The sequence below is a fragment of the Marmota monax genome, unplaced genomic scaffold, assembly GCF_021218885.2.
Source record: "Marmota monax isolate L192 unplaced genomic scaffold, Marmota_monax_Labrador192_F-V1.1 WCK01_AAM20220418_F8-fsc00018, whole genome shotgun sequence".
In the NCBI taxonomy this organism is placed as follows: domain Eukaryota; kingdom Metazoa; phylum Chordata; class Mammalia; order Rodentia; family Sciuridae; genus Marmota; species Marmota monax.
Window position 1 is genome coordinate 15,147,561 of NW_026692201.1, and position 27,709 is coordinate 15,175,269.

A 27,709-nucleotide genomic window follows, 5' to 3' on the forward strand; every position below is an offset into this window, starting at 1 on the left:
ATATAGTTCAGTGAGATAGCACTTGCCTAGGCTATGCAAGGCCCTGGGTTCAATCCACAATACCTTAAAAAAAAAAAAAAAAAAATCAAAATCAACAGAGGGATTGAATTATAAAAGTATAAGAAAATAACTGAGAAAATATAAAATAAAGATAAAAATTAAAGATCCATTCAAATAAGATAAATAACTTACTAATAAGAATTCCTGAAGAAAGACAGAAAGCAGGATCTTACAAACAATAAAAATTATATAGCAGGGCTAGGATTGTGGCTCAGTGGCAGAGTACTCGTCTAGCATGTGTTGTGAGGCACTGGGTTCAATCCTCAGCACCAAATAAAAATAAATAAAGGTATTGTGTCCATCTACAATTAAAAAAAAATTTTTTTTTTAATCACATGATAAAGGAAACAATCAAGGGGTTGGGGTTGTGACTCAGTGGTAGAGCTCTCCTAGCACGTGCGGGGCACTGGATTGGATCCTCAGTACCACATAAAAATAAAAATAAAATAAAAAACACAGGTATTGTGTCTAACTACAACTAAAACAAAATATTAAAAAAAAAACAAAACAATAATGTGAGGAGTGAGCCCTCAGAGTGGGAGAATATCTTTACTACATGCATATCACAGCACTAATTTCTAGGATATATAAAGAACTCAAAAAATTCAACACCAAAAGAATAAATAAGCCAATCAATAAATTGGCTAAGGAAATGAACAGAAGATGATATACAATCAATCAACAAATATATGAAAATATTTTCAACTTCACTAATAATTACAGAAGTGCAAATCAAAAATACTCTAAGAGTCCATCTCACTCCAATCAGAATGGCAATTATCAAGAATACAAGCATGGGCTGGGGACGTGGCTCAAGCGGTAGCGTACTGCCTGGCATGCGTGCAGCCTGGGTTCGATCTTCAGCACCACATACAAATAAAGATGTTGTGTCTGCCGAAAACTAAAAGATAAATATTACAATTCTCTCTCTCTCTTAAAAAAAAAAAAAAAAGAATACAAGCAACAGTAAGTGTTGACAAGATGTGGGGGAAAAGGTACACTCATGCATTGCTGGTGGGAATGCAAATTGGTGCAATCACTCTGGAAAGCAGTATGGAGATTCCTCAAAAAACTTGGAATGGAACCACCATTTGACCTAGCTGTCCCACACCTGAGTATATACCCAAAGGACTTAAAACATCAGCATACTATAGTGACATAGCTACTTCAATGTTTATAGCAGCTCAATTCACAATAGATAAACTGTGGAATCAACCTAGATGACCTTCAATAGATGAAGGGATAAAGAAACTCTGGTATATACACACAATGAAATATTACTCAGCTTTAAAAGAGAATAAAATTATGACTTTTGCAGATAAATGAATGGAGCTGGAGAATATCATGCTGTAGTAAGTCAATCCCCCCAAAAACAAATGCTGAATGTTCTCCCTGATAAGTGGATGCTGTTCCATAATGGGCAGCGGGGGTAGGAGTGGGGGTGGGGGTGAGAATGGAGGAACTTTGATTGGGCAAAGGGAAGGGAGGGGACATGGGGGTAGAAAGATGGTGGAATGACATGGACATCATTACCCTAGGTACATGTATGACTGATTGCATGTATGGTGCAATTGTACATCATATACTACCAAAGAACTGAAAAGCTGTGCTCTATTTGTATACAGTAAACTGAAATGCATTCTGCTGTCATGTATAATCAACTAGAACAAATAAAAAAAATCACATGATAAAAATATCAGAGCAAGCATAACATTTACTTTTAGTCTGTTCTTAAACCGCACCAAAATGACAAGAAATTTGTTTTCAAGTACTTAAAAAACAATAAAATGTGGATACTAGAAAGCAAACAGGTAGTAGTAAATGACTTAAACACAATGAGGAACCTGAGTCAAAAAGTTAAGGGAAGTTTCTGATCTTATTGCAGAACTCCCAGAAAGGTGAAGGAACTGATGTGATGTTTGTAATTCTCTGTACTGGGGTGAAAGTGCCAGTTGTTGAATGTGTGTGTTGGGGGTAACAGTACGTATTAAAAATAAGTACCACTGGGCTCAGTGGTGAAGTGCTTGACTAACATGTACAGGGCCCTGGGTTCAATCCCCAGTACTAAGGCAGCAAAAGTACCTTAAAAAGTAACCAGTTTAATCCACCTCTATTATCTGAAACAAGTCTGAAGACTAAGGAAAGGTAAACAACTTATTTCACCATACACTCACAGTTTCTATTCTACTTTTTGTCTCGTAGTTAAATATAGAACTATAAGCATAGGTCAATTAAAGTTCTCTGAAAAAAGCCTTCAACAAGAAAGACAATAACCAAATTAAATAAACAAAAGTAAATTAGAGTAGAAAAATATTTGGTAGGAAGAAAACTTTACCAGAATCTATCACTATCATAAACAAACACAAGAAGATAATATAATCATAAAATGAGAAGGGTTTCGTAAAGGAGGTAGAGAAATTAAACTAAGCTTAAAATTTAAAATTATGTCAGAAATTCAAAATGAATATAAGAATTCAGGTTAAGAAAATCTCCCAGAAAATAAAAAAATATAAAAATATTACACACACATGTATGTGTATATATACACATATGTATGTGTACACACATTCATATACACACATACAAACATACACATGTATACATACATCCATGGGAAATATGATGACAGCCTTAGAATACCAGTCTTAGAGGGATAATATCTAAACAATAAGCATTCTAACAAGATAAAAAAATAATAATAATAAAGAAGAAATCACCAACAATTCAAGACAATTTTCCAGAACTCAAGAGCCCGAGTTTCCAAATAGCTAAACTCCTAGCATAAGGATGAAAACAGACATTCAGTATGGCACAAAATTATCTCTTAACAGTCAAAGATATGAATTTCTAGACCTAAAGGGAAAATCCATAACTTAACATAATTAATGATAAAACTTCAAAATACCAAAAACATAAAGAGAAAAAGTTCAGGAAGAGTACATAGTGGGAAAGAGAAAGTAAACAAGAAGAGCAAGAGAACATCCAATTTCTCACAACTTCAAAAACATCTGAGAAAAAATTATTTCCTTCCTTGCATTTTCTACTGAGCCAACTATCAGTCAAGTATAAGAAAAATAATTTCAGGCATACAACACTTCAAAAACAACTTACCACTTTTTCTAAGGATAGTATAAGAATGGCCTCTGCCAAAACTAAGGAAGAGGCAAGCATGGGATTCAGAAAGGGTACAGGAATTCTTAGGAAGACCCTGAAATGAAGTCTCAGTTGACCTATAAGTAGAGAACTTATATTCAATGGGAGGCTAAGGCAGGAGAATTCCAAGTTCGAGGGCAGCCTCAGCAAATTAGCAAAACCCTATCTCAAAATTTTTTTCCAATGAAGTATTCAAGGAAGGTAATAGTATACCAGAATGCTTAGCTATAAAAATAACATAGTAAAAAATTGATAAGAAATTTAATAAATGCCTGGGAAGAATGGAAGAAAGGAGAAAGGTAAGCTAATATCTAAAATTAAAATAGTACCAATACCATATAATAGTTAAAACATCTGGAAGAAAATCCTCCCCCCCAAAAAAAAGCTGTTTCTGTAAAATTAGACTTTGATAAGCAAGGAATCAATGAACTGGCATCTTTCCTCATATTTAACTTTCTAAAACTATTTACCTCTATTTCTCTGAAATTTTTTCAATTACATGAAGAATTCAACAAAGGAAAGTCCTCTAATCTGCAATTTCTTTTTTTTTAAAAATAAGACACAGGATCTAATGATATTAACTGCAAAAGAAGTTTATAAATTAATATTAATGATGTTTTGAAGGATACATTGCAAAAGATAAAACCAGCAGGCACCATACTAAGCTGATATTCATTTCCTGTGTAGGCTTCATAAAACTGTAGTAGACTTCAGTTACTAGATATACAACTGTAGCAGCCACTGTGAAATCCACCAACCACTGGTATTCTGGAAAGTAATGCAATGCTGAAAAATAAAGGTTAAAAAAGATTTTCATTTAAAATTACATAGATTATGAGAACTTATCCATAATTAAAGTATGACTATTTATTGATTTGCAATATAAGTTTTGCAAACATAGGAATATAAAAATGGAAACAGACTCAAAATGTTAGCATCCAAAGTTAAAATATAATAGCTTGGAAATTAAATAAATGGAATAAACCTGAAATGATTATCAAAATTACCTCAATTGTCATTAAAATATGATTACAAATGTGTTGGCATTTTCTTAGCTGAAATAACTATTTTTTTTTCAGGTATCATAAGTCAAAAATTTTCTTTTTGAGGATATAGATAATATCTTAAATTCAATGAATAAAACTGGGTGTAGTATATAAAGATTTACATGTATGTTCACTTTTGTAATGTAAGAGTTACAATTTTTACGATGATTAATCGCACTAATGAAGGACTAGTAATTGTTGCTACTGCAAATTAAAATAAACTGAAATGTTTGTTGATTTTATAAAAAACCATATCCCTCAACAATTTCATTCTTCAAAGCTTATTGTTAAAATTAACATTCTATAAAAGTAAATATAATTCTGTTGCTTTGCATCTAACTTAATTTAAACCTTTTATAAGGAAGTTTGTTTGCTTATTTTATTCTGGTTTACTTTCATCAGAGTATACTTCAAAATACCAACATTATTTTTTAAAAGGCCTCCTAAAATGTGGAAGTAAATCACATATATAAACATCAATTAATGTGTTTTTACTGGCACATAATAAAATAATCAACTTTATTTTGGAACAAACTTCTTGGTTGCAAAATGTAATCTAATTATACATAAAGATACAATGTCCTTACAGAAAAAATATTTTAAAAATAAAATACCACTCAAAGTGAGAGTTCTTAAAAGTATCAAAACAAACTAACCAAAACTAATATCATTTCTAAGTGATGATAGTAAATTTAAAAAATCCCAAGTCCTTTTACAAATCAGCAAATTTGTTATTTGTTATTTTAACACTCTCAATTTGCTTCAAGTTATTTAAACTGCTTTAGGATTTCTGTTTTGACTGATCTTGGTTTTGAACATTAGACTTCAAGATTTATCCTAAATGGTTGTTAGGATTCCTCCCTCAATTGCTCCCCACCGCCCCCGCCCCCAGTGAGTTAAAAAAAGAAATTACCAACATTCAGCCTTTTGAATAACTTTCAGAAAGGAGGACAGTAAAGTGAATGAAAAGATAAACAAATGTCTGTTGTTCAAAAAGTTTTCTAATTCTCCATGCCTGCTCACAAGCACACAGGCTTCTTCCATGGAACTCACTCATAGCAAACAGCCAGGTGACATTCACAAGTTCTAATGTTCTTTAAGGTTCTTATAATAGACAACTAGTACAAACTGAGATGGGCTTTCAAAATAGTTACTGAGATATTGATAACACATTCAACCGAAGTACAAGTTACATACATTTTTGGCTATATATTTAACCCAAGTGTTACAATTATATTCTTTTTGTACTCAATAATCCAATTACATATTTGCCTTTTAATATTGGAATCAAAAGTTCAGACAGAAAAACCCCATTTTTACTTAAATATACATATGCAGCATACATTCACAAATGATTACATAAATGTAAATCTAAAAAAATCTCCCTTCTATTCTAGTTAATTGGAATATTTTTTCTATTGTATTATCATTTATTAATCATAACCAAGAACTTCAAGTTGATACTTATACTATTTTCACAAGACAGACAGCAACAGAAATTATCTTCATTTTGCAGACTGGGAAACTGAAGCAAAAACTATATCATGAGCAAAAACTGCTATCATTCTGCCCAAGACTTTGAGGCATATAAGTAGTAGAGATGAGACCACAATCCAGTTTTTCCTTTCTTAATTGACATTGTTTTCTTCTATGTTAAATATCTTCAACAGAATTTTTACATATAGGTAACATTAAGTGAATAATACATTTACTTCACAGAAAACAGTCTATATATAATAATCTATATATAATAAAACCAATTTTTACCCACCTTGCTACATGTTAAAGATCTAATTTTTTCCCATTAAAGTCCTAATTTGTAATTCCCAAAACACAATGTGCAAAAGGAAGTTTTCTTTTCACCACAGTAATATTTCTTTTAAAGTAATGAATTTTCTATTTAATGTTATCAATACTAATAATATTAACAAACACATCAATAATACATTGTTTCATGAATTATGCTATAAAGTTAACTGGTAAACAAGAACTACCCTCAGAAAACATATACATCTGTTCATTTCTTCTCAGTTTAACCTGTGATAAACAGCTTCCATAGGTAAGTTTTCCTGGCATGCAGATTTCAACAGTCTGCCTATAGGACCTCTTTTCTTTTAGCACATCTTCCAGACGATTATTCATGCTTTGTAGTGCATGACACTTCTGAGACAAATGGAAAAGATGAACAACATCTGCTGTCTTTTTCTAGTTTCAGAAGTTCAATTTCCAGGCTTGACTAACAGATTTCAGCTCGAATATCTGTGATCTGTTGTAGTCTGGAGAATTTCTCAAAGCAATGACAATTTTCATGGATGTTTAACATCTCTTCAGTGACCAACTCTGAAGCCACAAAGTGGCCCAACAGTAGCTCTGGAGTTTGGCATGGAAGCCAGGTCCCAAAGGTTGGCAGCAACCATGGCTACTAATTGGCCTCCTAATTAGAATACTCTTGATATTAAATGATCAGTTGTTGAGCAGGATCATTTGCAACTAGTTCTCAAAACTCAAATACTGAATATGTTATGTGTTGTAGTCACATTATCTCGATTTCAATTGTTAAAGTTCATTATAATAGCCTACATTTGTGTGCTCTATTACATGCAGTATATAACCCTGCCTATAAATTTTTTAATTCTTGTCCTAATGAGCCTACACACACACACACACACACACACACACACACACACACACAGAATTACTTACCTCACAGAACTGTGAGGATGAGTTGATAAAAGTATTCAAGGTGCTTGATGTTCAAAAACTTAAAGATATTATTGAAGTTCAGTAGCAAATAATTATTCAATAAATAGTAGCTATTAGTAAAAATGATAAAAATTATACTAGCAATCAGGGAGAATATATTTATATTCTTGTATTTTTACATATCTATTTTTACATAATTTTACATAATACATTTTACATAATATCCTAGATATTACATATCTAGGATTGCAAGTTCAAAGCCAGCCTCAGCAACTTAGCAAGGTGCTAAGTAACTTAGTAAGACACTGTCTCAAACTAAAAACTAAAAAATAAAAAAGGCTGGGGTGTGGCTCAGTGGTTAAGAGCCCAGGGTTCAATCACCAGTATCAAAAAAAGAAAAAATTAAAATGTTTTAAATATTTTTATATGGAAAAAGAAAAAGAGGGGCTGGAGTTGTAGCTGAGTGGTTGAGTGCTTGCCCTGCATGTGTGAGACACTGGGTTTGATCCTCAGCACCACATAAAAAAATAAATAAATAAAACAAAGATATTGTGTCCACTTGTAACTAAAAAAAAAATAAAAAAGAAAAAGAGCATAGCAGATAACAGGTCTTAAAAGTCTAAATGATACTAGATAATTGATTTATATTGTTCTTCATTAACATTTTTGGGTTCCAGAACAGTTTATTTTCCATACACATAATTTATATAGGTGTAATACTCAACTTTCAAATATTTTGAAGGTACTTCAGATCACTAAAAAATTCTATATGAAAACTAGATAAATTTGTTATGCGTTTTTGAAGACGGTGTGATTTAACTCAGAATTGCATGATACTTTATACATGATTTTAATAAATAGTTGAGGTTTGAAAACCAGTGCTTTTTTTTGCAGGGGAGGTTTACATGTTTGTGTGATACTGGGGACTGAACCCAAGGGTGCTTGTTCTACCACTGAGCTACATCTCCAGACCTTTTATTTATTTATTTTAAATATGAAATAAGGTCTTGCTTAAATTGTCCAGGATGGCCTCAAACTTGGTGATCCTTCTACATCAGCTTCCCAAGTATCTGATATTACAAGTGCGTGCCACCGCACCCTGAGAAAACTAGTTTTAAAAAATAATATCACCTTTCTCTTCTAGATTCAAATAATTTCTTATAAATTTTATTTTAAACTTTTATAGTCAATATACAATTACAGAAAAGTAAATGACTTACTCAGATATTCAATGTATCTATGAATCTTGTATAAGTAAAATTTCCTAATTCTTATTCCATTTATTGTTCTAAAACCACTTTTGTTTCTACTAAATGTCAGAATAAAACTGAATTATTGAAAATATAGTTAATTCAATACAAATATACTTTGCAAGTCACATTATGTAAGAAGTAGGCAAGTACAGGAAGCAAAGTAAGTTTAGAATTCAAGATTATAAAAACTGTGACCTCAACTTAATAAACAGAGACTGTGTGACAAACTTGTGTAAGTTAGCCTCTTTTGAAAAATGATCAAAACATTACTACAAATTTGGTGAACAGAAAAGGAAATTTAAATCAACTGAAGTCACTTGGAGCTTCTAAGTTTTTAGATTGTGCCTCATGTACTGAATGATCAGAAAAGCACGCGTGTATACACACACACACACACAGCAACTAGCCACAACAGATAAAATGAAAGTACTTTCACTACCATAATATAAAACTGAGATTTACAGAACATTTTACCAAAATTCCCTTACCTAAAGTATCCACTTCTGTAACTGACTTTGTTTCTAGATGAAGGTCAATATCCTTTGGAATGGTTAGTGGTTTATTTTCAATGTGACCATTATATTTCCTATAAAAATCAGACAGGTGACACAAAAAACAAGTTACCTACACTATTATGTAAGTGCTTGTATCAAACTAAATACAAATGAGATTTAAAATTTTGCAGTGAAAAAGAGAAAATTTTAAAATATTTCATCAGAATGGAGGTAAGATACTCGAAATTAGTTTTTGAAAGGGGGCTACAAAATGTGAATGTAAATTACCATGTGGATATATATAAATTGGCAGGAAAAGAATTACCTAAATTAGACAGCAACAAAACTGTGGTTTCTAGTTTAGTATTTCACACCCATTTCTTCTATTTTCTCTTTTGTAGTTTTAAAGACCACCTAATATCTCCTTCTTTAGGCACAAGAATAAAAGCAAATGAAGACAAGTATACTTGTCTTTGAATCACACACAAAGAAATATGTCAGAGCTGAAGAAATATTAAAATTAATGTGTTTAAGAAAATCAGAAATATGAAGGCTACCCTGGAACTGTATCTACTAAAAATCACAAATGGAAGAAAATAATGATGTCATGTGCATTCATATCACTCCCAAACTGTTTTTAATTTTAATTTTCACATATTTTTATTGGTATATTATAATTATACATTAATAGTGGGATTTGTTGTTACATATATGTACACAAGCGATATAATAATATAATTTGGTCAATATCATTCCCCAGTATTTCCCCCTTCCTTCCCATCCTTTCTCCCTGTGGTCCCTTTCCTCTAATCTACTGGTCTCCCCTTTATTTCCATGAGCCCTTCATCCCCGCCCTTCTTTCCCTTTTTCCTCTAGTTTCCGTATATGAGAAAAAAACATACAACCCATGTTTTTCCGAGTTTGGCTTATTTTGTTTAACATAATGCTCTGAAGTTCCATCCATTTTCTTTGCAAATAACATATTTCATTCTTCTTTATGGCTGAACGAAAACTCGATTGTATGTATGTATGTGTATATATGTGAATATAAACACATACAAATTATATATATACACATTTATACACACATATGCATATACATACATACATACATATCTCCCATTTATCTATTGACACACACTAAGGCTGGTTCCATAATTTGGCTATTGTGAGTTGTACTATAAACATGGGTACAAAGGTATTACTATAATATGATGACTTTCATTCTTTACGACAAATACCAAGGAGTGGTATAGTAGTGTTATATGGTGGTTCCATTACTAGTCTTTTGAGGCCATATGTAATGTTTAAAGACAGGCAAAATAATAAATTAACTTTTGATAAAATTAATTTCAAACTAGAAATTTTGTATTTATTCTTGGGAATAAATAAAAATATAAACTGGGAGAATCTCAGTAAAAATTATCTCATACAGACAAATCAAACTAGTGCTACTAGGAATAAAGCCTTAAATTATATGAACTTGGGCAGCACATTTAATATCTTTAATCAACAGCTTCCCATTAGTCAAGTATAAATCATTAGGTAATTATCAGAAATTAAGTAGAACTAAGGACTAAGTACAACTATGGAAAGTGTTTTGGAAACTATATTAGAAAAGAATATTCTGTTAAAAAACTTAACTATTGGAATAAAAAAGGAAGGATGATGATTAATATTCTAATGAACTTCAAGGTGTACTTCTAATGGTAAAAGAAAAAGAGGAATAGTAGCAAGGTGAGAAAATTTCCAATTACTGCCAAATAATTAACGTTTAAAAATTTTTTTAGTACTTATAAATCTATTAGGCCAGGTAAACATAAATTTTATGATAAATATTTAATGACAATTTAATTTCAGTGACTTTTATAATATATTAGAATTATAATTTTGGAGAAGACCAAGGAAATTAAAGCCTATTCAGAGAGGATAATTAATATGTAGTTGCCATGAAAATTTAACTTTACAGAAAGAAATACAAAGTTTTAAACCTGGAAGAATTCTTCAAAATTACTATGTTCAATCTATTTTATAGATGAAGCTACTGTAGTCCATGCAGTGTGGTTTATTAGTTCTCTGAATAGATTTTAAACATGGACAAAATATTCAAGAGCTAGGAGCTGGAGATATTTTTCAGTGGTAGAGCACTTGCCTAGCATGTGTATCATTAAATGAGTTGTAGAGTGAATGCATAGGTCACTGGTCTCTTTCCCCATCAACCCTCAACTAAAATTTTTTAAATATAACAGTGTTGTTTTTCTCATTTAAACAAAAAAAATACAGTTACACATTTTTTTAGTAAAATAATAATTGTTTTCTGCTTATATATTAATTTCCAGTATTAGATTTGTAGATTCTTATCTCAAATTTATCAACTACATAAGTGTAATCAATGTTCCTTTAATTAAAGCATAAGAATATATTTGCATAAATTTTATTAAATATTTAATGCTTTCAAGCTCTTCAATATAACTTACCTGTCTTTTCTGCTTTTCCCTTTTTGTTGCTTCCCTGCAAGAATTCTTAATTCTTCTTCTGTAGGATGCTGATACCACCTTAAACTAAGGGGGGAAAATCCTTTTAAATAAATCACTTAAAATCACCAAAATTATTCATTTATTCTACAAATATTTACGGAGTTTCCTATTTGTGAAGACTCTGCAGGGAAATATCATGTGAAAACTAATCCAATATAGGTACTACTGCTTAAGCCTTAAGAGGGCTTAGATTCAAATGCACTTACCAAGCACTTACTAGATGCCAGGCCCTGTAACGTATGTATCTATTTCTTATAAGCTACAAGTATTATTAAAAGTAACATACAGTAAACTCTTAGGCCAGTGGGCAAGAATCCATTAATGCTCCACCCATCTTTCACATAAAAGAACATCAGTTTCCTAAAAAAGAGGGTGGTTATCTCTCACAAGGTAGACTTTTCCTTTTCCCTTCCCTTTAATTTCATTTGAGAATTCTCGAATATTATGTATATAAGAATTCGAGAAAACTGTTGTATTTGAAAACCCTTTATTTTTCTGGCTGTAATCTCCTTTAGTATGTGTTCCAACAACAACTGGGCACATTCACCTCTACCACACAGTCAAAATACCCAAACAAATATATTTATCCCCTCCCAAACACCAACCAGTTCCTTATAATTTTGTTCTACCTCCACTGTCATGTATTTAAAAAATAAAATCAATTAATATTTAAAAAAAATTTTGTTCTACCTAGTTGTCCCACTATCTACATTTCACCTAATTTGATATTCAGATTTTATTTTCAATGTATCCATTCCACATTATCATTTCTGTTCCTCAAACCTTAACAATTCTAAACTCCGCCAACTCTATTATAAAAGACTGTGTTCAAACTTTTCCTCAGCATGTCATCCTCTCTAACTCTATCATAAAACTCTTATTAACTGGCCTACCTGCTTTCCTGGATACACTTATCAGATCCACTGGCCTACTTTGTTACTTTTCCATAATGAAAAACTCATGAAATATGCCTGTTTAAATATTTTCCAAAGGCTCTTTACAGGGTAAAAGCAATGAGTAAGGCAACTAAGCAAGGACTCTGACCAAGGTGCTGTAGTTATAAAGAAAGATACACATAGAATTGTTAGATGCTCCAATTTTTTAATCACAAAAATCTAGATTTTTAATACTAAGTATCACAATTTTTACAAATAATTATCAACTGATCTGCCATTCTAAAAACACTACAGAATAGGCAATGTGTATACTGACTGGATATTTGATGATATTCAGGAATTATGGTTAAAAAATTTTGAGCTATGATAATGGGACTGTGATAATTTTTTAAAGCTTAAATATTTCAGAAATATACACTGAAATATTCATGACTAAAATAATAAAATGTGGTGAAATTTGCTACAAATAACATGTTGGGGGAGGGGAGATGAAGGAGAGTAGAAATGAAACAAGTTTGGTCACCAGCTATTAATTCTGATAACTACACTATTCTATTTTATGTTTAAAATTTTCCAATAAAACACATATGACAAGGACCAAATGTGTACAGAGTTTGTGACTTCCTGTTTCCATAGCCTTTTATAATCTGACCACAGCCTACTTCTACAGATTCACCTTCAACCATTCCCTACTTGAAAGTAAAATATTCGAACTTGACTAAATGACATTTCATTATTCACAAATTCTTTGATCTCTTGCTTTTGCATATTCTTCTCTCTGCTTATAAACATCTATGCCCCTTCCTGGCAAACTCCTAATTTGTCTTCTAAGTCAGCCTCCCTATAGTATAATAAAGAATATATGTTCTTGGGGCTGAGGATGTGGCCCAAGCAGTAATGTGCTCCCCTGGCATGCACGGGGCGCTAGGTTCGATCATCAGCACTACATAAAAATAAAATAAAGATGTTGTGTCTACCGAAAACTGAAAAATAAATATTAAAAAAATTCTCTCTCTCCTCTCTCTCTTAAAAAAAAAGAATATATGTTCTTTGCCCTCAGATCCTGTCACAAAGCTTCAAAAGTCCTTGGATTATCCTAAGTGAAAAAGGTGTTTTTGTTATGCTGACGAGGTAGCATGCAATAGGTCCCTAAAAAGCTCCAGAATGAGGTCTGGTTACCAGAAACATCTAAACACATTTTGAGAGGGCTGTAGTGATAGAAAGGAAGCTGGACATTGAGTTCAATAATTTAGAAAAACTAATAAATCAGCAATATAAAATCATATCTATAAATAAAATTCCATAAAAACACTGGATATTGAAGCTCAGAGGAACTTTGTAATTGGTTAACATACAGTTGTGCCCAGAGAGTGACATCTTTTGACTCTGAAGGGAGAGGACATGGAAATTCTATGCTCCTCCCCAGACTGCACCCTACAAACACCTTTTATAATAAAACTGCAGTCATGAGTACACAGTAGTTTCCTGAGTTGTACCAGTCATTCTAGCAAATTAGTGAACCAAGGAGATCATGGCAACCTTTGGATTTGTAGCCAGCCAATCAGAAGTGGCTTGGGTAACCACAGGAACTCAAAGCTGGTGTTTGAAGTAACACAAACACACAAGCAGACTTATGGAGGACTTTTGACTTAACATGTAAAGTATATGCTAACCCTAGTAGTTAAGTGTCAAAAACTGAACTGCATTATTACACCTAGCTGACACCAAATCAGTTAAATTAAAAGTGAAGATTCTAACTGAAAGACTCTCAAAGTGAAGACTGTGACTTGGTTGTTTACTTCAAAGCTAGTATAGTTACTGGCATATAGTAAGTGCTCAAAAAGAATCACTGAACCAAAATAATTTTATTCTCCTCCTAATTTAATAGTTTTAAAGTAAAACATATCCCAACCAAAAAGTCCCTAAATTACAATTAACAGATGAGGAGGCCATTTGTTAGACTCCTGAAATTTCCACTGAAGTCCAGAATTTTAACTTACAGTCGATTCTCGTTATTCGCGGTAGTTATGTTCTATAAATTCGCCGCGAACATTGAACCATTGTTCCTAGGGGAAATACAGGGTTAGGTTCCTGCGAGCCTCTTGTCACAACATATTCATCAATTGATCAAGACATAACCTTGTTTTATGTGTTTCTGGTAAAGATGCCTTATATAGTATATATTGTTGACTCATTAATATTGAATTCATGGCTAACAGCACTATCCCTCATGTCTGAACAAAGCTTATCTAATCTCTGTAATCACAAGAATAGCATTGTACTGAGTTCTGTGAATATAGCATATTTGTTCCATAAAGCACATCACAGCTTTCTTGTGCCTAGGAATAACTGACAATAAAAGGTTGAGGAACATTTTGAACAATGAAATAACCAACAAAAAGTAAATATTTGAAAAATGAAGCCCCAAATAGACCACTAAAAAAAAAAACACCTGTTTACAATATGAGATATGAAACAAGAAGGCAAAGTTGCCTTGTTAGATTCCAACTGGGAACATAGGTTAGGGCCAAATTGTGCACCACTCTATATATCCATGGATGACCAGGAAAACTACATCCAAGTATTAATTTGAGGGTTGCAAATAAATTTTAGCAAGTGGACAAAATTACAAATATGGAATCCACAGGGGGGAAAAAAAAAGAGGCACACATAAGCAGAAGAAAACTCTATTTACAAAGACTAAAAATAGTTGTTCAGCTTTGGGAACTATAAATTCATAATCTGTGAAAAATTCTTAGTATAGAAAAATTTAGGTTTTGTTTGTTGGTCGGGTTATTTATTTGTTTTTACAGTGCTGGGGATTGAACCATCTGTAGCCCAATTTATATTTAGAATGATGAAATATTTTTAAGACCCTTACATTTTGTAAGAACCATTTTCTTTTAAGACATACTCATGCTTCTTTCATCTTATTTTTATAAATCCATTTTTCTAAAACATATTATGCTTGTTATAGTTTTTACAGGATAATTTAGGGTCATCCTCACTACTAACAATTTTTCAAAGGTGAAATATATGGATTTCATATACTTTTAGGACTACTTAGTTCTAATTTGTTTACTTATCTATTCATTCATTCATTCATTCATTAGCCATTTATGGAACACCCACTATGCAGCAGGCACTCTGCTAGGCAATGGAGATATAATCATGCCTAATAATGCCAAAGTCCATGCCTTTTTGATGCTTCTCTTCAATCAGGGCAGAATTTAACTAATTTTAAATAATAAAAATTAATTACAAATTGTAACATCAGTGAAAGAACCAAATAAATGGCAACCAGTAACTTAAAAGGATAAGAAAAATGAAGGGAAGCACACATTCCAGGCATGGAATCGCATGTCCAAAAGCACAGTTGTGATAAGACACAATACTACTGTAACTAAAAAGCCAAAGAGGCAATAGCTTCAGGAAGAAACACAAAAGGGAAGCCAAAGAGATAGGAAAGGAAATAGATCATGCAAAGCCTTATAGGTCACGGTCATTGTATGAAGTTTAGATTTTTTGCTAAAATAATAGTCTCAAAGTAGGGGAGAGAAATAATAAATTTATATTTTAAGCCCCTTTGCTGCTCAGTAAAATGGAGGGAGGCAATGAAGAATAGCAGGAAGATGTATTTTAGACACCCAAATCAATAGGTCCTGATGATGGACTTAAGGTAGTGAGTAAAAAAAGAAAGGAATCCAGAATGTTCTCTACATTTCTGATTTGAATAAGATGGTGATACATTCTGTGATACGGAATAGAGGAGGAAGAAACCAGGAACTTTAGTTTAAGTGCCAATGAGACATCAAGTGAAAATATCAGGAAGGCAACAGTATACTGGAATCTAGAGCTCAGAGAGCTGGGATCATTACATAATTGTAGTATTTAAATACAAGAAAATTAATAAAAATGAACTGAAGAGAAAGTGAAAATGGTAAAAGGCTAAACAGTTAATGAGGAAGTATAGATAACTTTTGTAACAAATGATTATGAGGAGAAACAGAAGTAGGCCAGAAACTAAGAATAAATATAATAGGCCTTAAGTTTTTGAAGAAGGGAGGCAGGCAGGGTTGTAGCTCTTCTTTTTTTGTTGTCATTCAATGATAGATCTTTAAAAAACAAAACAGTATCTTTGCAAACAGGAATGATCCAATGTAAAATGGAACAACTGATGACCTAGGAATAGATGGAATGGCCAAAGCATCAAAATCTGAGTGAAAATTATAGGGAAAGAGGCCTAGAGCTTAAATGCATGAATGGGTCTCTGATAGGACACTTCTTCTGCAGGCAAAAACTAAAATACATAAAAACTTTAAAAATACAAATAAAGATGAGGGGTTGTACATGTAACTAAGGTTATGGATTTTTTAGTGTGAACGTGATAGGCTCTGGTTTCAGGTTGAGGCAATTACACAAACGTAAGGTTTGAGAAAAGAATTCTAGTTGAAAAAGCTGTCTGAGAAGTAGAACATACATACACTACCAAGTAGCATGCAGTGGCCATAAGACCAGAGGTCATGATTTCGAGGTAAAACCTAAAAGTAAGTTTGCCTGACTTTAATAACAGTCGATGCTTTTTACATAGTTTGATTTTATATCATATAGTTCCCACTTACTGTATTTTGTATTCCTGTCTCAGTTTTTAGTCTTTTCCTTGCTGTTACTAAATAGGCCTATCCTTAGCAAAATGATAGCCTACCAGCAACTGTTGCACTATGCCTTTCAAATATTGGCTTGAAGACAAATGCAACAGTTTATCAGATTTAGAGTTCATGCAGCAGTTAATAACAGCCACAAAAATACAATTAAAGATAAATGTTTTAATATGTTAAGCAAAAGAACACCATGTAAAAATTGTACATACATTTTATCATAACCGTAGGGGAAATTATGAGAGAAAAGTGAGAAGGAAATTCAACAAAATTAGCAGTCATTGTCTTTGGGTGATGGGACTATATATCACCTCTTATTTTTATTTTTTTTAATCAAATTGCCATCTTTTCCTATACTGTAGATATAAAAAAAAAAAAACTTTTATAAAAAATAAAGAGATCTCACTAAAACACTGAGACTCTTGCATTTAAGTTAAATATTTTAATTAAAGCATATTTTATGACATTGACCTTGGCTATTCAGCGATTTTTTTTCACTTAAGTTTTTAGTTCAGACTGTCAGCCAGTATCTCCAATAATAAAGATAATCTGGTATTGCACATTACTAAATTATTAAGTTAATTTTTCAATAATCATTCTTATATAAACGACTTACATAAAATATTACCAGACCATTATAGCTGTGTTCAATAGCATTGAAAAAATAGGTGGTGGAAATATAGAATGTACAGACCTAGACTTTATTTGTAAAATTTAAGCAACAATGTCATTTACAGTGAACTACTTTAGAAACTTAAAATGGAAAACCTACATTTGAACAAATATATAAAAACATACTATTGATAGTGTAAGCTAAAGAATTTTAATATATAAACAATCATACAAAATTGTATGCCAGGGTATAGTTCACTGTTATGAGTTGAATGTTTGGGTCTTCTCAAATTTCTTTTTGAAATCCAATTCCCAATGTGATATTTGGAGATTGGGCCTTTGGAAGGCAATGTTAGATCATAAAGGTTGAATCTTCAAAAATGATATTAGCCCTTTAAAAAAAAAAAAAGCCTTCTCTCTTTCAACCATGTGAGGATATAAAAGTCAGTAGTATGCAACTCAGAAGACGGACCTCAGAAAAATAGACCATGGTAGTCCTGATCTTAGAGATCCAGCTTCCAGAATTTGAGAAACAAATGTCTGTTTTAAATAGGCACTCAGCCTACAGTACTTTGTTATAGTAGCTTGAAATAAGAAGGCAGTAACTAAAGACAATTTCCATTTCTGTTTTAAATTGCCATAATTTTGAGAAATGAGGGGGAAAAACTGAACAAGAACAAATACAACTTAAAACCTAGACAATCTTTCAGCATAAGTAGGTATTTTATTTTCTATTTTGAGACATTTGTTATACAGAAACATTCTCCTCTTTTTCATTGGAAATTTTAATAGAGTATCATGATCATTTTGAAATTGGAAGTTAAGACCACTAAGGCAGAAGAGCAAGGACTCAAGCATTCCATAGGGTGATAGCTGAAAATTCAATCTTTCCCTTAGGTCATAGGTCCCACCTACTGTGCATTTGAATAGTAGGTTTCTGTCACCAAAGGGAACTTGCAGACTGTTAGATCAGGCAACATGCAACACAGAACAGGCAAAAAGAATTAGAATGATTGAATATGAAGGTGTTATAACACCCTCTTTCTCCAATATGGGATAAGACAAAACATCAGAGTAAATTTGACTAAAATATATTTTTGATGAAGGACACATGAAGGGAAGTAGCAGACCAAAGTGAGAGATTAGGGAAATAAAGGGGTGGAGAAAAATACATGAATTTTGAGATAAACAATTAGGAAAATGGAAAGCAAGTTCGGAAAGGAGGCTATTATGAAGAAAAAGCAAATCCTACTCCTCATGCAAAACCCACTATTCAAATGTACAAAGAATGTAACCTATCACTTACCTCTCCATGAAATGAGGAGCCAAGCAAACTTCAAAACAAAAAGTAACTTTTAATTACAATAGAAAGTTAAGAATACTTTGGCTACAAATCAGTAGCCACCATGAAGAACCCTTAGGCAAAATGTGTTACTTATGTGAGGAAAGGTTGTTCATACTAAAGATACAGAGAAAGCAACCTAAGATTTTCTTCCCTATGGGAAGAAAGGAGAAACACTCTAAAAGCATTAGGCTCTTCAGGCTGAGTGGGTTTTTGTTTGTTTGTTTGTTTGTTTTGGTACTTGGGGATTGAACCCAAGACGCTTTACCAGTGAGCTACATCCACAGCCCTTTTTATTTTTTGACATAGGGTCTCACTAAGTTTTTGAGACTGGCCTTGAATTTGTGGCCCTCTTACCTGAGTCCTCTGAATCACTGGCATTACAGGTATGTGAGTTTTTCCAGGTAATAATACATACCATGGGTTATTGGCCAAAGAGATCTAACTACACAGTTTTTGCTCAAGTAGGAAACCCTTCAACGAAGTCTGACAATTATAAAAAGACATGTAAGAAAAGGAGAACTAATAATATTTTCCAATACAGGTTGAGTATCTCTTATCTGAAAGTATTCAGAGTTCAGATTTGGGGAGTATATGCATTATACACAATGAGATATCTTGGAGACAGGACCCAAGTCTAAGTAAATTCATCTGTTTCCATATACACATAGCCTGAAGGTAATTTTATATAATATATTTAGTGCACCTGCATTTTGATTGTACAAGACATCACAGGTGTTGAATTTTCCATTTCATCAGCCAAAATAGTTTCAAATTTTAGATTGCTGCAGGGGATTTGGGATTTTTAAGTTAGGCATACTCAATCTGTGTTTTCCTATTTTAAAAAACCTGAAAGGATGAAATACAAAATATTTTTAATTTAGTAACATGGGATAAATTTAATGCCAAATGATGAGGTGAGGGGTACAGACTGAGCAACAGGTAATATTTCTTAAGCTCTACTTCATATTTAATAGGTTTTTAGTAATCAAAATCAATGTTGATGTATTTTTGAATTTAGCTAAAATAAAAGCTAAGTAGCCAAAGAATGACCATAAGAATACAGTAAGTAAAGAGAATTTTCATAACACCTATAACCTGAAGGATATATTCTAAAAGGTAAAGTAGACATAGGAGAAAATGTAAAAAGAAGATAATAATCTTAAATAAATTACTCTGTAAACTGCCAATGAAAGTCACCATGGTAGTAGAAAAGTTAAGACTTATTTCCTGAAATTTAAAACTTAGTTATGTATGACAATTCCAGGACAAGATGGGGAGTGGATAACAGCCATAAATCAAATAAATATAGCAGTCTCTCATTTACCCTCAGGGAATATATTCAAAGACAAACCCTCATCTTGTAGATGCTTGAAACCACATGTGCCAAACCCTATATATGCTAACTTTTTCCTGTACATATAAACTTATTGATAACTTATAAATTAGGCATAATAAAAGACCAATAATAACTAATAATAGAACAGTTATAACAAAATATTGTAATAAAATTTATGTTAATGCGGTCTGTCAAAATGTCTTATTATACTGTACTTACCTTCTTGTGATGACATATGTAAAATAACACAATGCCTACATGATGAGATGGAGTGAATGTCATAGGCATTGTAACATATGATGCAAGGGTGACTTGAATATGGCACTTCAATAGCACGAGAGTAGATCTGATTTCGAGATGGCTACTAACTGACTAACAAGCAGATAGCTTGTAGAGATGCTAGACAAAGGGATGATTTACATCCCAGGTAGGAAGAACATGAGATTTCATCACACTAGTCAGAATGGTGCACAATTTTAAATTATAAATTATTTATTTCTGAATTTTCCATTTAATATTATCAGACCACAATTAACTGCAGGTAACTGAAATAGTAGAAAGTCAAATGGCAGGTAAGGGGAACTACTACATTAGACTATGAATCAAACTTCTTGGGGAAGAGATCTGGATTTGTTTCATTTCTCAGTATAGAGACTTGAGTAAATCATTTAAAATTGTTTCCTCATTTGTAAAAAAAAACAGAGATAATATCATCCATTGCAAAAAAGAAGACACTCATCAACTTTTTTTTACTTCTGGGTACAATAAAGACAACATTTCAAAAAAAAAAAAAAAAAAGACAACATTTCCCTGTTACCCTGCCCTTTAGTTAAAACTAGTCAAAGAATCTCAGCCTACTGAATGTGGGCAGAAATGCTGAATATATTTCTAAGCTCAATACTGCAGAATCTCCTGAAAGATCCATAGCCCTCTCTGTTTACTTGCCAACTGGCATAGCATCTAATAGAGGACTCCAAGGTCACAGGAGGAACAGAAGAGCCCCAAGATAGAAGAAAGCTAGAATCCCTAAGCCACCCCTTGAAGGATAACTGAATCCTTAAATAACTCTTCTGTGAAAGATCTACCTGGAGAGATGCCCAACCCCTTTGAATCCCCATTTGACCCTGATCCCTTTCTAAAGAAAATAAGTAAGAAATTGATATTAACAGATAATAACTAATGTTAATTTCAGACACAGATTTTGGAGGTCATGACATATCCCAATGCATCCCCCCCTACTTAGCTAAGAGTATACAGATTTAAGTGAGATAAAAGATTTTTAAAAATTTCATCAATATAATTTTATACAAATATAAAGGTGATATAATGGAATTAAACTAGGCTAAAGACTACACAGTATTTTTAATAAAAGTTAAAAGTTTATTTTAAAAGCAATATATGTTATTTAACACAAGCTAGAAAATAAATTATTTAGATTGCTAATTTATACAAAAACTGCTTATTTCTTTCAGTGTAATCGCTTATTCCTTCAAGGTATTGACTAATTCAGGAAATAGGCTACTAATAAAGTTAACATACTGAACATGTGTACCTTTAAACTCTCCATTTTAAAGGGACAGAAATTAATTAATGATACCAAAGAGAAGTTATAACTTTTAAGAAAATTATGAACTATTTATTTACAATTTGAGTTTGTTACCTGTGTTATAAGTAAATATCAAAACAATATATACAAATAAATTTGTTATTAGTTGAGAACTTAAGTAGTTCTATTCAATACTATTCAATACTCCCAAACCATTCTACACTATTCAGTTTTTAAAAAGTCCTCACAAGGCTCTCTCCTTTAAGCATTTTACAGACCTAAAAGACTATCCTTAAATTTCTCTTTTCTCAACTCAACTGCTCAGAAGGTTTAAAATGGAAATTCTCATTTCTGGTTAACAGTCTTCTTACATGGGCAACGAACTGAGAGATTTTTAAATTTTTTTCAATACAATTAAAACATTATAATTTCATATTTTAAAAGGTTGTAAAAACCTCTTTTATATAAACTTATCAAATAGTAAAACCCACGATTTTATTCAACTGAGCTAGTTGATAACACTAAGCAAGTTAGTTTTCATTACCTCAAAATTTCAGTACTAACACTGAAGAAAAAGGGTAGATGACCTTAAAAACACAAAACTGTGAGGAAATGAAACTAACAATAACAGAAAAGTCACCATTATTAGAATATCTTGATATCCATGAAAGCTGATATGGTATTAAAGACGGCATTAATACAAAAGGTAATCTGTTTATAAAAATATCTTAAGATCATGAAGAAAATCAACTTCATGTTTACCTTTGAAGACTGAATTCCCCCTCAAGTTATGTATATATTCTATGACACATTATTGTTAAAAGCAAAGCTTTTAAATATAATACATTATTCCAATATTAACGAAATAATCAGATTTTGATCTCTAAGTTTTAGTTTTTCCTAGAGGACGTAAGTTTTACAGAAACAAATGGAAACAGAACACGTAAGAACAAAACTGCTAAGTTCTTTATAGCTAAAAGAGATCTAGAAGCCTCACTGGACCACAAAAATATAGTTTAGAAATGTGCAATTCTCAGAAGAAAAGCTAACTTAATGTAGTTTATATCCTTTACAAACTCAGATTCTATTTACTTAGAATTAATGATAATTTGCACAGCTGATATTACTGATAGTTCTACTGAAAATCATTTTGATAAGCAAAGTAAGTAAACATGATGACATAAGGCATATTAAAAATATATAGTAAATATCTAGTTAGATGATTTTCACTTATAAAATAGGTCAAACAGAGGCATTCAACTTTACCAAAACTTTAGTTATTATCTATTTTCCAATATACACTAGGAAACACCTGTTATTTCATACATTAATCATACATACACACGTTATAATGTTCCAAAAAATTTATAGCAGTTTAAATATTTTTCTATATTTGAACATCAATGAGACAAATACAAAAATAAAGAATGTAAATAATTAAAAATCAAAAATAAATTCTATGAAGGAAATTAAGGTTTGTTAATGGAAAGGCTCTGAATTAAATAAAGGCATATTCCTCTTGCAGTATATGAAATCATTAGTAGGAGAGTTATCCATTATTTTCTAACTTTAAAGGGTCTGAACAAAAGAAAATGGACACTCAAGGTAGTAACAGAATTTGACTATTCACTAGAAATGATTAATTAAAGTAGACACAGGATCAAATTTATCACTTGCCTCTCACAATTACATGGGATTTTGGCATGCATTTCTGTTTTCAGACATTTTGCTTTTGTCTAAACTGTATCACTCTTAGTTAACTCCTTTTCTTTTAATCTTATTATTTTATTGTACATATTTTAGCAAAGCAACTTAGTTCTTTTGTGGAAAGAATATAGACAGTAGATAGCTTTCAGTACAGTAGATAAAATTAAACTCCCACAATGCAACTTCTCACTTTCCTTGATGAATTAGTTTAAAATTCTTTGCAGTAAAACAAATTAACTCTCATAATAAACTCTCAACTGAGTAAATAACAACAGGACACATACTTTTGAGTATTTTTTCCCAATAGATGGTAAAAATATTTAAGCATTTTGATTTCTAATTTCTCATCTTCTTGTTACCAACTTTTAAAAAGTTAACTAGAAAATATGCATGGTATTCTTAGTGGCCAGCCATTCAGTAGACAAAAGAAAAGGGGAGTGGGATGGATTACTGAACTCTTGTCCATGACCCTATTACCTTTGTGATATATAACAACTAATATATGAAATAAGAGTAACAGCTAAATTTTCTCATGACCTTCCTTTGTTATACTTTTAGAAAAAGGAATTAGTACTTCTAGAAATCTTGTAAACTAGAAATCAAAAGTGCCAGTCACAATCAGCCTACCCTTGCCTTACCTGCCATTACAGAGTAGCCATCGAGCAAGAGAATAGTGAGGTATAATCTTCTGCATGACACTGGCCATCACCATGGTAACAACCAGCTGTATACCTATCACACCCTGTGTAAAAAACAAACAAATTTAACAATGAATGAATTTAGATTTGGGAATGCTGCTGGAAAATTTGTTGTACATTTTGAAAAGTACATTTTAAGAAAAATGAGTTAACTATTGAAATACAATCATTATTCTGGCATTTAGGTACTCAAGACTAGTCTTAAATTTAAAATACAGTATGTGGTCTCATCTCAGTCCTCTATGAGTTTCCCAGAGTGTCACATCCATGTGAATAAGTCAAATGAAGAAGCATATTCAAAATCTATTCCCAGGAATGTTCTATATAAATTAAGGGTATCAGGACTGGGGTTGTGGCTCAGTGGTAGAGTGCCTGCCTAGCATGTGTGAGGCCCTGGGTTTGATTCTCAGCACCACATTAAAAAAAAAAAAAAAAAAAAACATATTAAAAGAAAAATGATTAAGGGAATAAAATCATGGCATTTGTAGGTAAATGGATGGCACTGGAGAAGATAATGCTAAGTGAAGTCAGCCAATCCCAAAAAAACAAATGCCGAATGTTTTCTCTGATATAAGGAGGCTGACTCATAGTGGTGTAGGGAGGGGGAGCATGGGAGGATTAGATGAATTCTAGATAGAGAAGAGGTGTGGGAGTAAAAGGGAGGGGGCAGGGGATTAGCAAGGGCAGTAGAATGTGATGGATAACATTATCCAAAGTACATGTATTGTGTGTCAACATACTTTATATATAAACAGAGATATGAAAAATTTGTGGCATATGCAATAAGAATTGTAATGCAAAAAAACCCCCCAAAAGTACATGTATAAAAGCATAAATACTCTATACAAAGATATGAAAAATTGTACTCTATGTGTAATAAGAATTGTAATGCATTCCAGTGTCGTGTAATTAAAAAAATAAAATCAATAAAACTAAAAAAAAAAAAATTAAAGGTATCAAACTGAAGTGAAAATAGTGATTTCTTCATTTTTCTCTAATTTACTCAACATACTTAAAATATTAATTTGGCAAACTTTAAATAAATATGTGCCTGACATAGTAGCACACCTGAAATCCAGTAGCTCTGAAAGCTGAGGCAAGAGGATTAAAAATTCAAAGCCAGCCTCAGCAACTTAGCAAGGCCCTAAGCAACTGAACAAGACTGTCTCAAAATAAAATATTAAAAAAGATGGGGCTCAGTGGTTAAGCACCACTGGGTTCAACCTCTGGTACAAAAAAAAAAAAAAAAAAAAAAGTAAAAGTATTATATATATATATTTTTTTATTTTTTAACTCTACACTGGTAGCAAATGATTAAGAGTACCCACTATATTAAGTGTGATGGCATCCCTGGCCTGAAAATTACTAAAAAAGAAAACTGAACTCATACTGTCTTTACCTACTTACAGTGAGTAGCTCTTCTAATAATGTTCAACAATTCTTTTACTTTTCTCCCATCAATCCCTTCATTATCTATTAGTTGTTTGGGGTATGTTATTCAAATATTCTGCATCTGTTTCCGCTTCTATAAGGCAGAATTAATAAATCAAACTACCTAATCAAAGTATGATATAAACTGTGCCTTGTACAAACTAAGTAATAAATACAAGTAATACATACATGTTAGTACTATCTGTGCATATGCAGAAAGCATATGTTAGTCACATTCATTAAATATCACAGCTATTAAATGACATTTCAGAAAGTCTGATCTAGAAGATATATATTATGGCAAGTGATAAACTGAAGGGGAATACCTTACCCACTCTTTTCCCTTCCTTCAAATCACGAAACATAGTGAGATGATACTTATAGACCCACTATTAAAGATGTAAACCATATTAAGGCAAAAACTAACAAAAATCAGAAAACTGAAATGACCAGAATTAGCAATATCTATTATGTTTCTAATAATCCAGACCAGAAACAATGATGCTTTAAACTGTATCCATATCTTTGGTATCCAGAAAGGAAATACATTCTAGAGATATGGTTAAAGAATTCAAGAGACTGACCAAATATGGAAACAAAGGATAAATTAAGACAAAGAAAGGTAGGCACCACAGTATAGCTGGTACATTTTCAGTGTTGTAATTAACATGTAACTAAAAAGTATGCAATGCCAAAATGCAACCTTGCTCTGTTGCTTTATTTTACATGCCATTTTTAAGTGAAGCTCTTTAAGTGAAGCTGAAAGTAACTTTTTTAAGTGAAACTTAAAAAAAGGGTTGAAAGTAACTCTTTTTAAGTGAAGCTGAAAGTAACTTACCAAAACTTCACCTGTGTACTATGCTAATAAATAAATATATTATTATATAATAGAAATATTCCAATCTTCTACATATCGTTATGTTGCTCAGGCTTGCCTCAAACTTGCAATCCTCCTGCCTCAGCCTCATAAGTAGTTGGGATTATAGGCACGCATCACCACAGTGGCCAATATATTATTAATATTGAACCTAAATCAACATTTAAGACATTAACATGAAATCCACACAGTATACACATCAAGGATTAACATACTAAAGTACAGTCTCTAATTAGTTAAAAGGCCATTTAAACTTCAAATAGAATTCTAATGCCCTGTCTTAACTGCCCAAGGTTGCCTTTGCCATGTATGTACATTTGAGTTTATAAAAAAGCAGAATCTGAAATGTTTAAAGATCAAATTTCCTGAGTATTTTTGTTACTTTTAAATAAAGGAAAATGCTTAAGTCAATTTTACCATAAACTTAAAACATAAATTTAATAATAGAAAATTGCTAAACTGAGATTCAGTGAAGCTACAAAGTCCATCAAATTTGAAGTCTCAAAGCACACAACCATATGGGTCATTGACTCAAGTAGCCTTAACGGTTTTATTAAGGCTTGAAAACAATAACTTGACTAAAGAGATGGTTTCTGTCTGGACTCATCGCCCCTAGGTTCTGACTCTTGATAACTGGGACTGGGAAAAGTCATTTATGAAATAGCCCATAAGGACCCAAGAAGGGTGAAACACTGGGGTAACTTAGGTTTCAACCTTTCCACATCTATTAACCTGAGGCCATGAAGAGCAAGAAAGTTATTTGCCCTTAGTGTCTAGAAGAATGATCATTTCAATTTTTGTCAGTAATAGTTTCTGAGTAAGTTTAAAAAAATTCTTCCCAATAAAAATTAAATATTTCTCCAAGAAATGAAATATACCAAATAACAGTTTTTTCCTGGTTTGTCAAAACTTAAAATAAAACCTCAAAACTTAAATATAAATGGTGCAATTTTAAATTTCACGCTTTGAATGTGTCAACCTCAGTGGAGTTGACATTTTGCTGTTTCATTAAATTAGCTCTCCTATTGACAAACAGATTGAAACAAAGCATTGTTTACCATTAGAAAGCATATCTGCATGTAAATTTGGGACTCAGACCAACCCAAATGGTTTCGATTATCATCTCTCTGAATAAGTTGGAAGGGAGATAAAAGAAAGAGAATGTTATCTAATGTCCTTCCTATTTTTTGTTTTCTTGATTTTTCACATGTTTTAGTGACAGCTAGATATGTTGAGACAGACTTCTTAGACATGCTCAAATAATTTTTACTACAAAAGAAGATGTAAACTTTGTCATTTCAATCTAGGTTCACATAAATCTTAAGAGTGCATACTTTAAATATTTAAACAAATAATC

At 32.0% G+C, this 27,709-nt stretch overlaps 1 protein-coding gene across 11 annotated transcripts in view; it reads right to left on the reverse strand.

The window, feature by feature from the left end:
* Positions 1 to 27,709, reverse strand: part of Tmem161b (transmembrane protein 161B) — a 64,266-nt gene that overhangs the window by 21,702 nt on the left and 14,855 nt on the right. For 2 of the 11 annotated variants that reach the window (XM_046428268.2, XM_046428278.2), the window contains exons 2-5: positions 23,985 to 24,088; positions 11,187 to 11,270; positions 8,704 to 8,801; positions 3,843 to 3,999 (exon numbers count right to left, since the gene is read on the reverse strand). In XM_046428268.2, coding sequence (XP_046284224.1) covers positions 3,843 to 3,999; positions 8,704 to 8,801; positions 11,187 to 11,270; positions 23,985 to 24,088 — 443 coding nt within the window. Of the gene's footprint in view, positions 1 to 3,842; positions 4,000 to 6,962; positions 7,073 to 8,703; positions 8,802 to 11,186; positions 11,271 to 14,142; positions 14,209 to 18,718; positions 18,747 to 23,984; positions 24,089 to 25,806; positions 26,113 to 27,709 lie in introns of those variants that run through there. The other 9 variants (XM_058574516.1, XM_046428305.2, XM_058574508.1 and 6 more) reach the window with 8 other exon arrangements.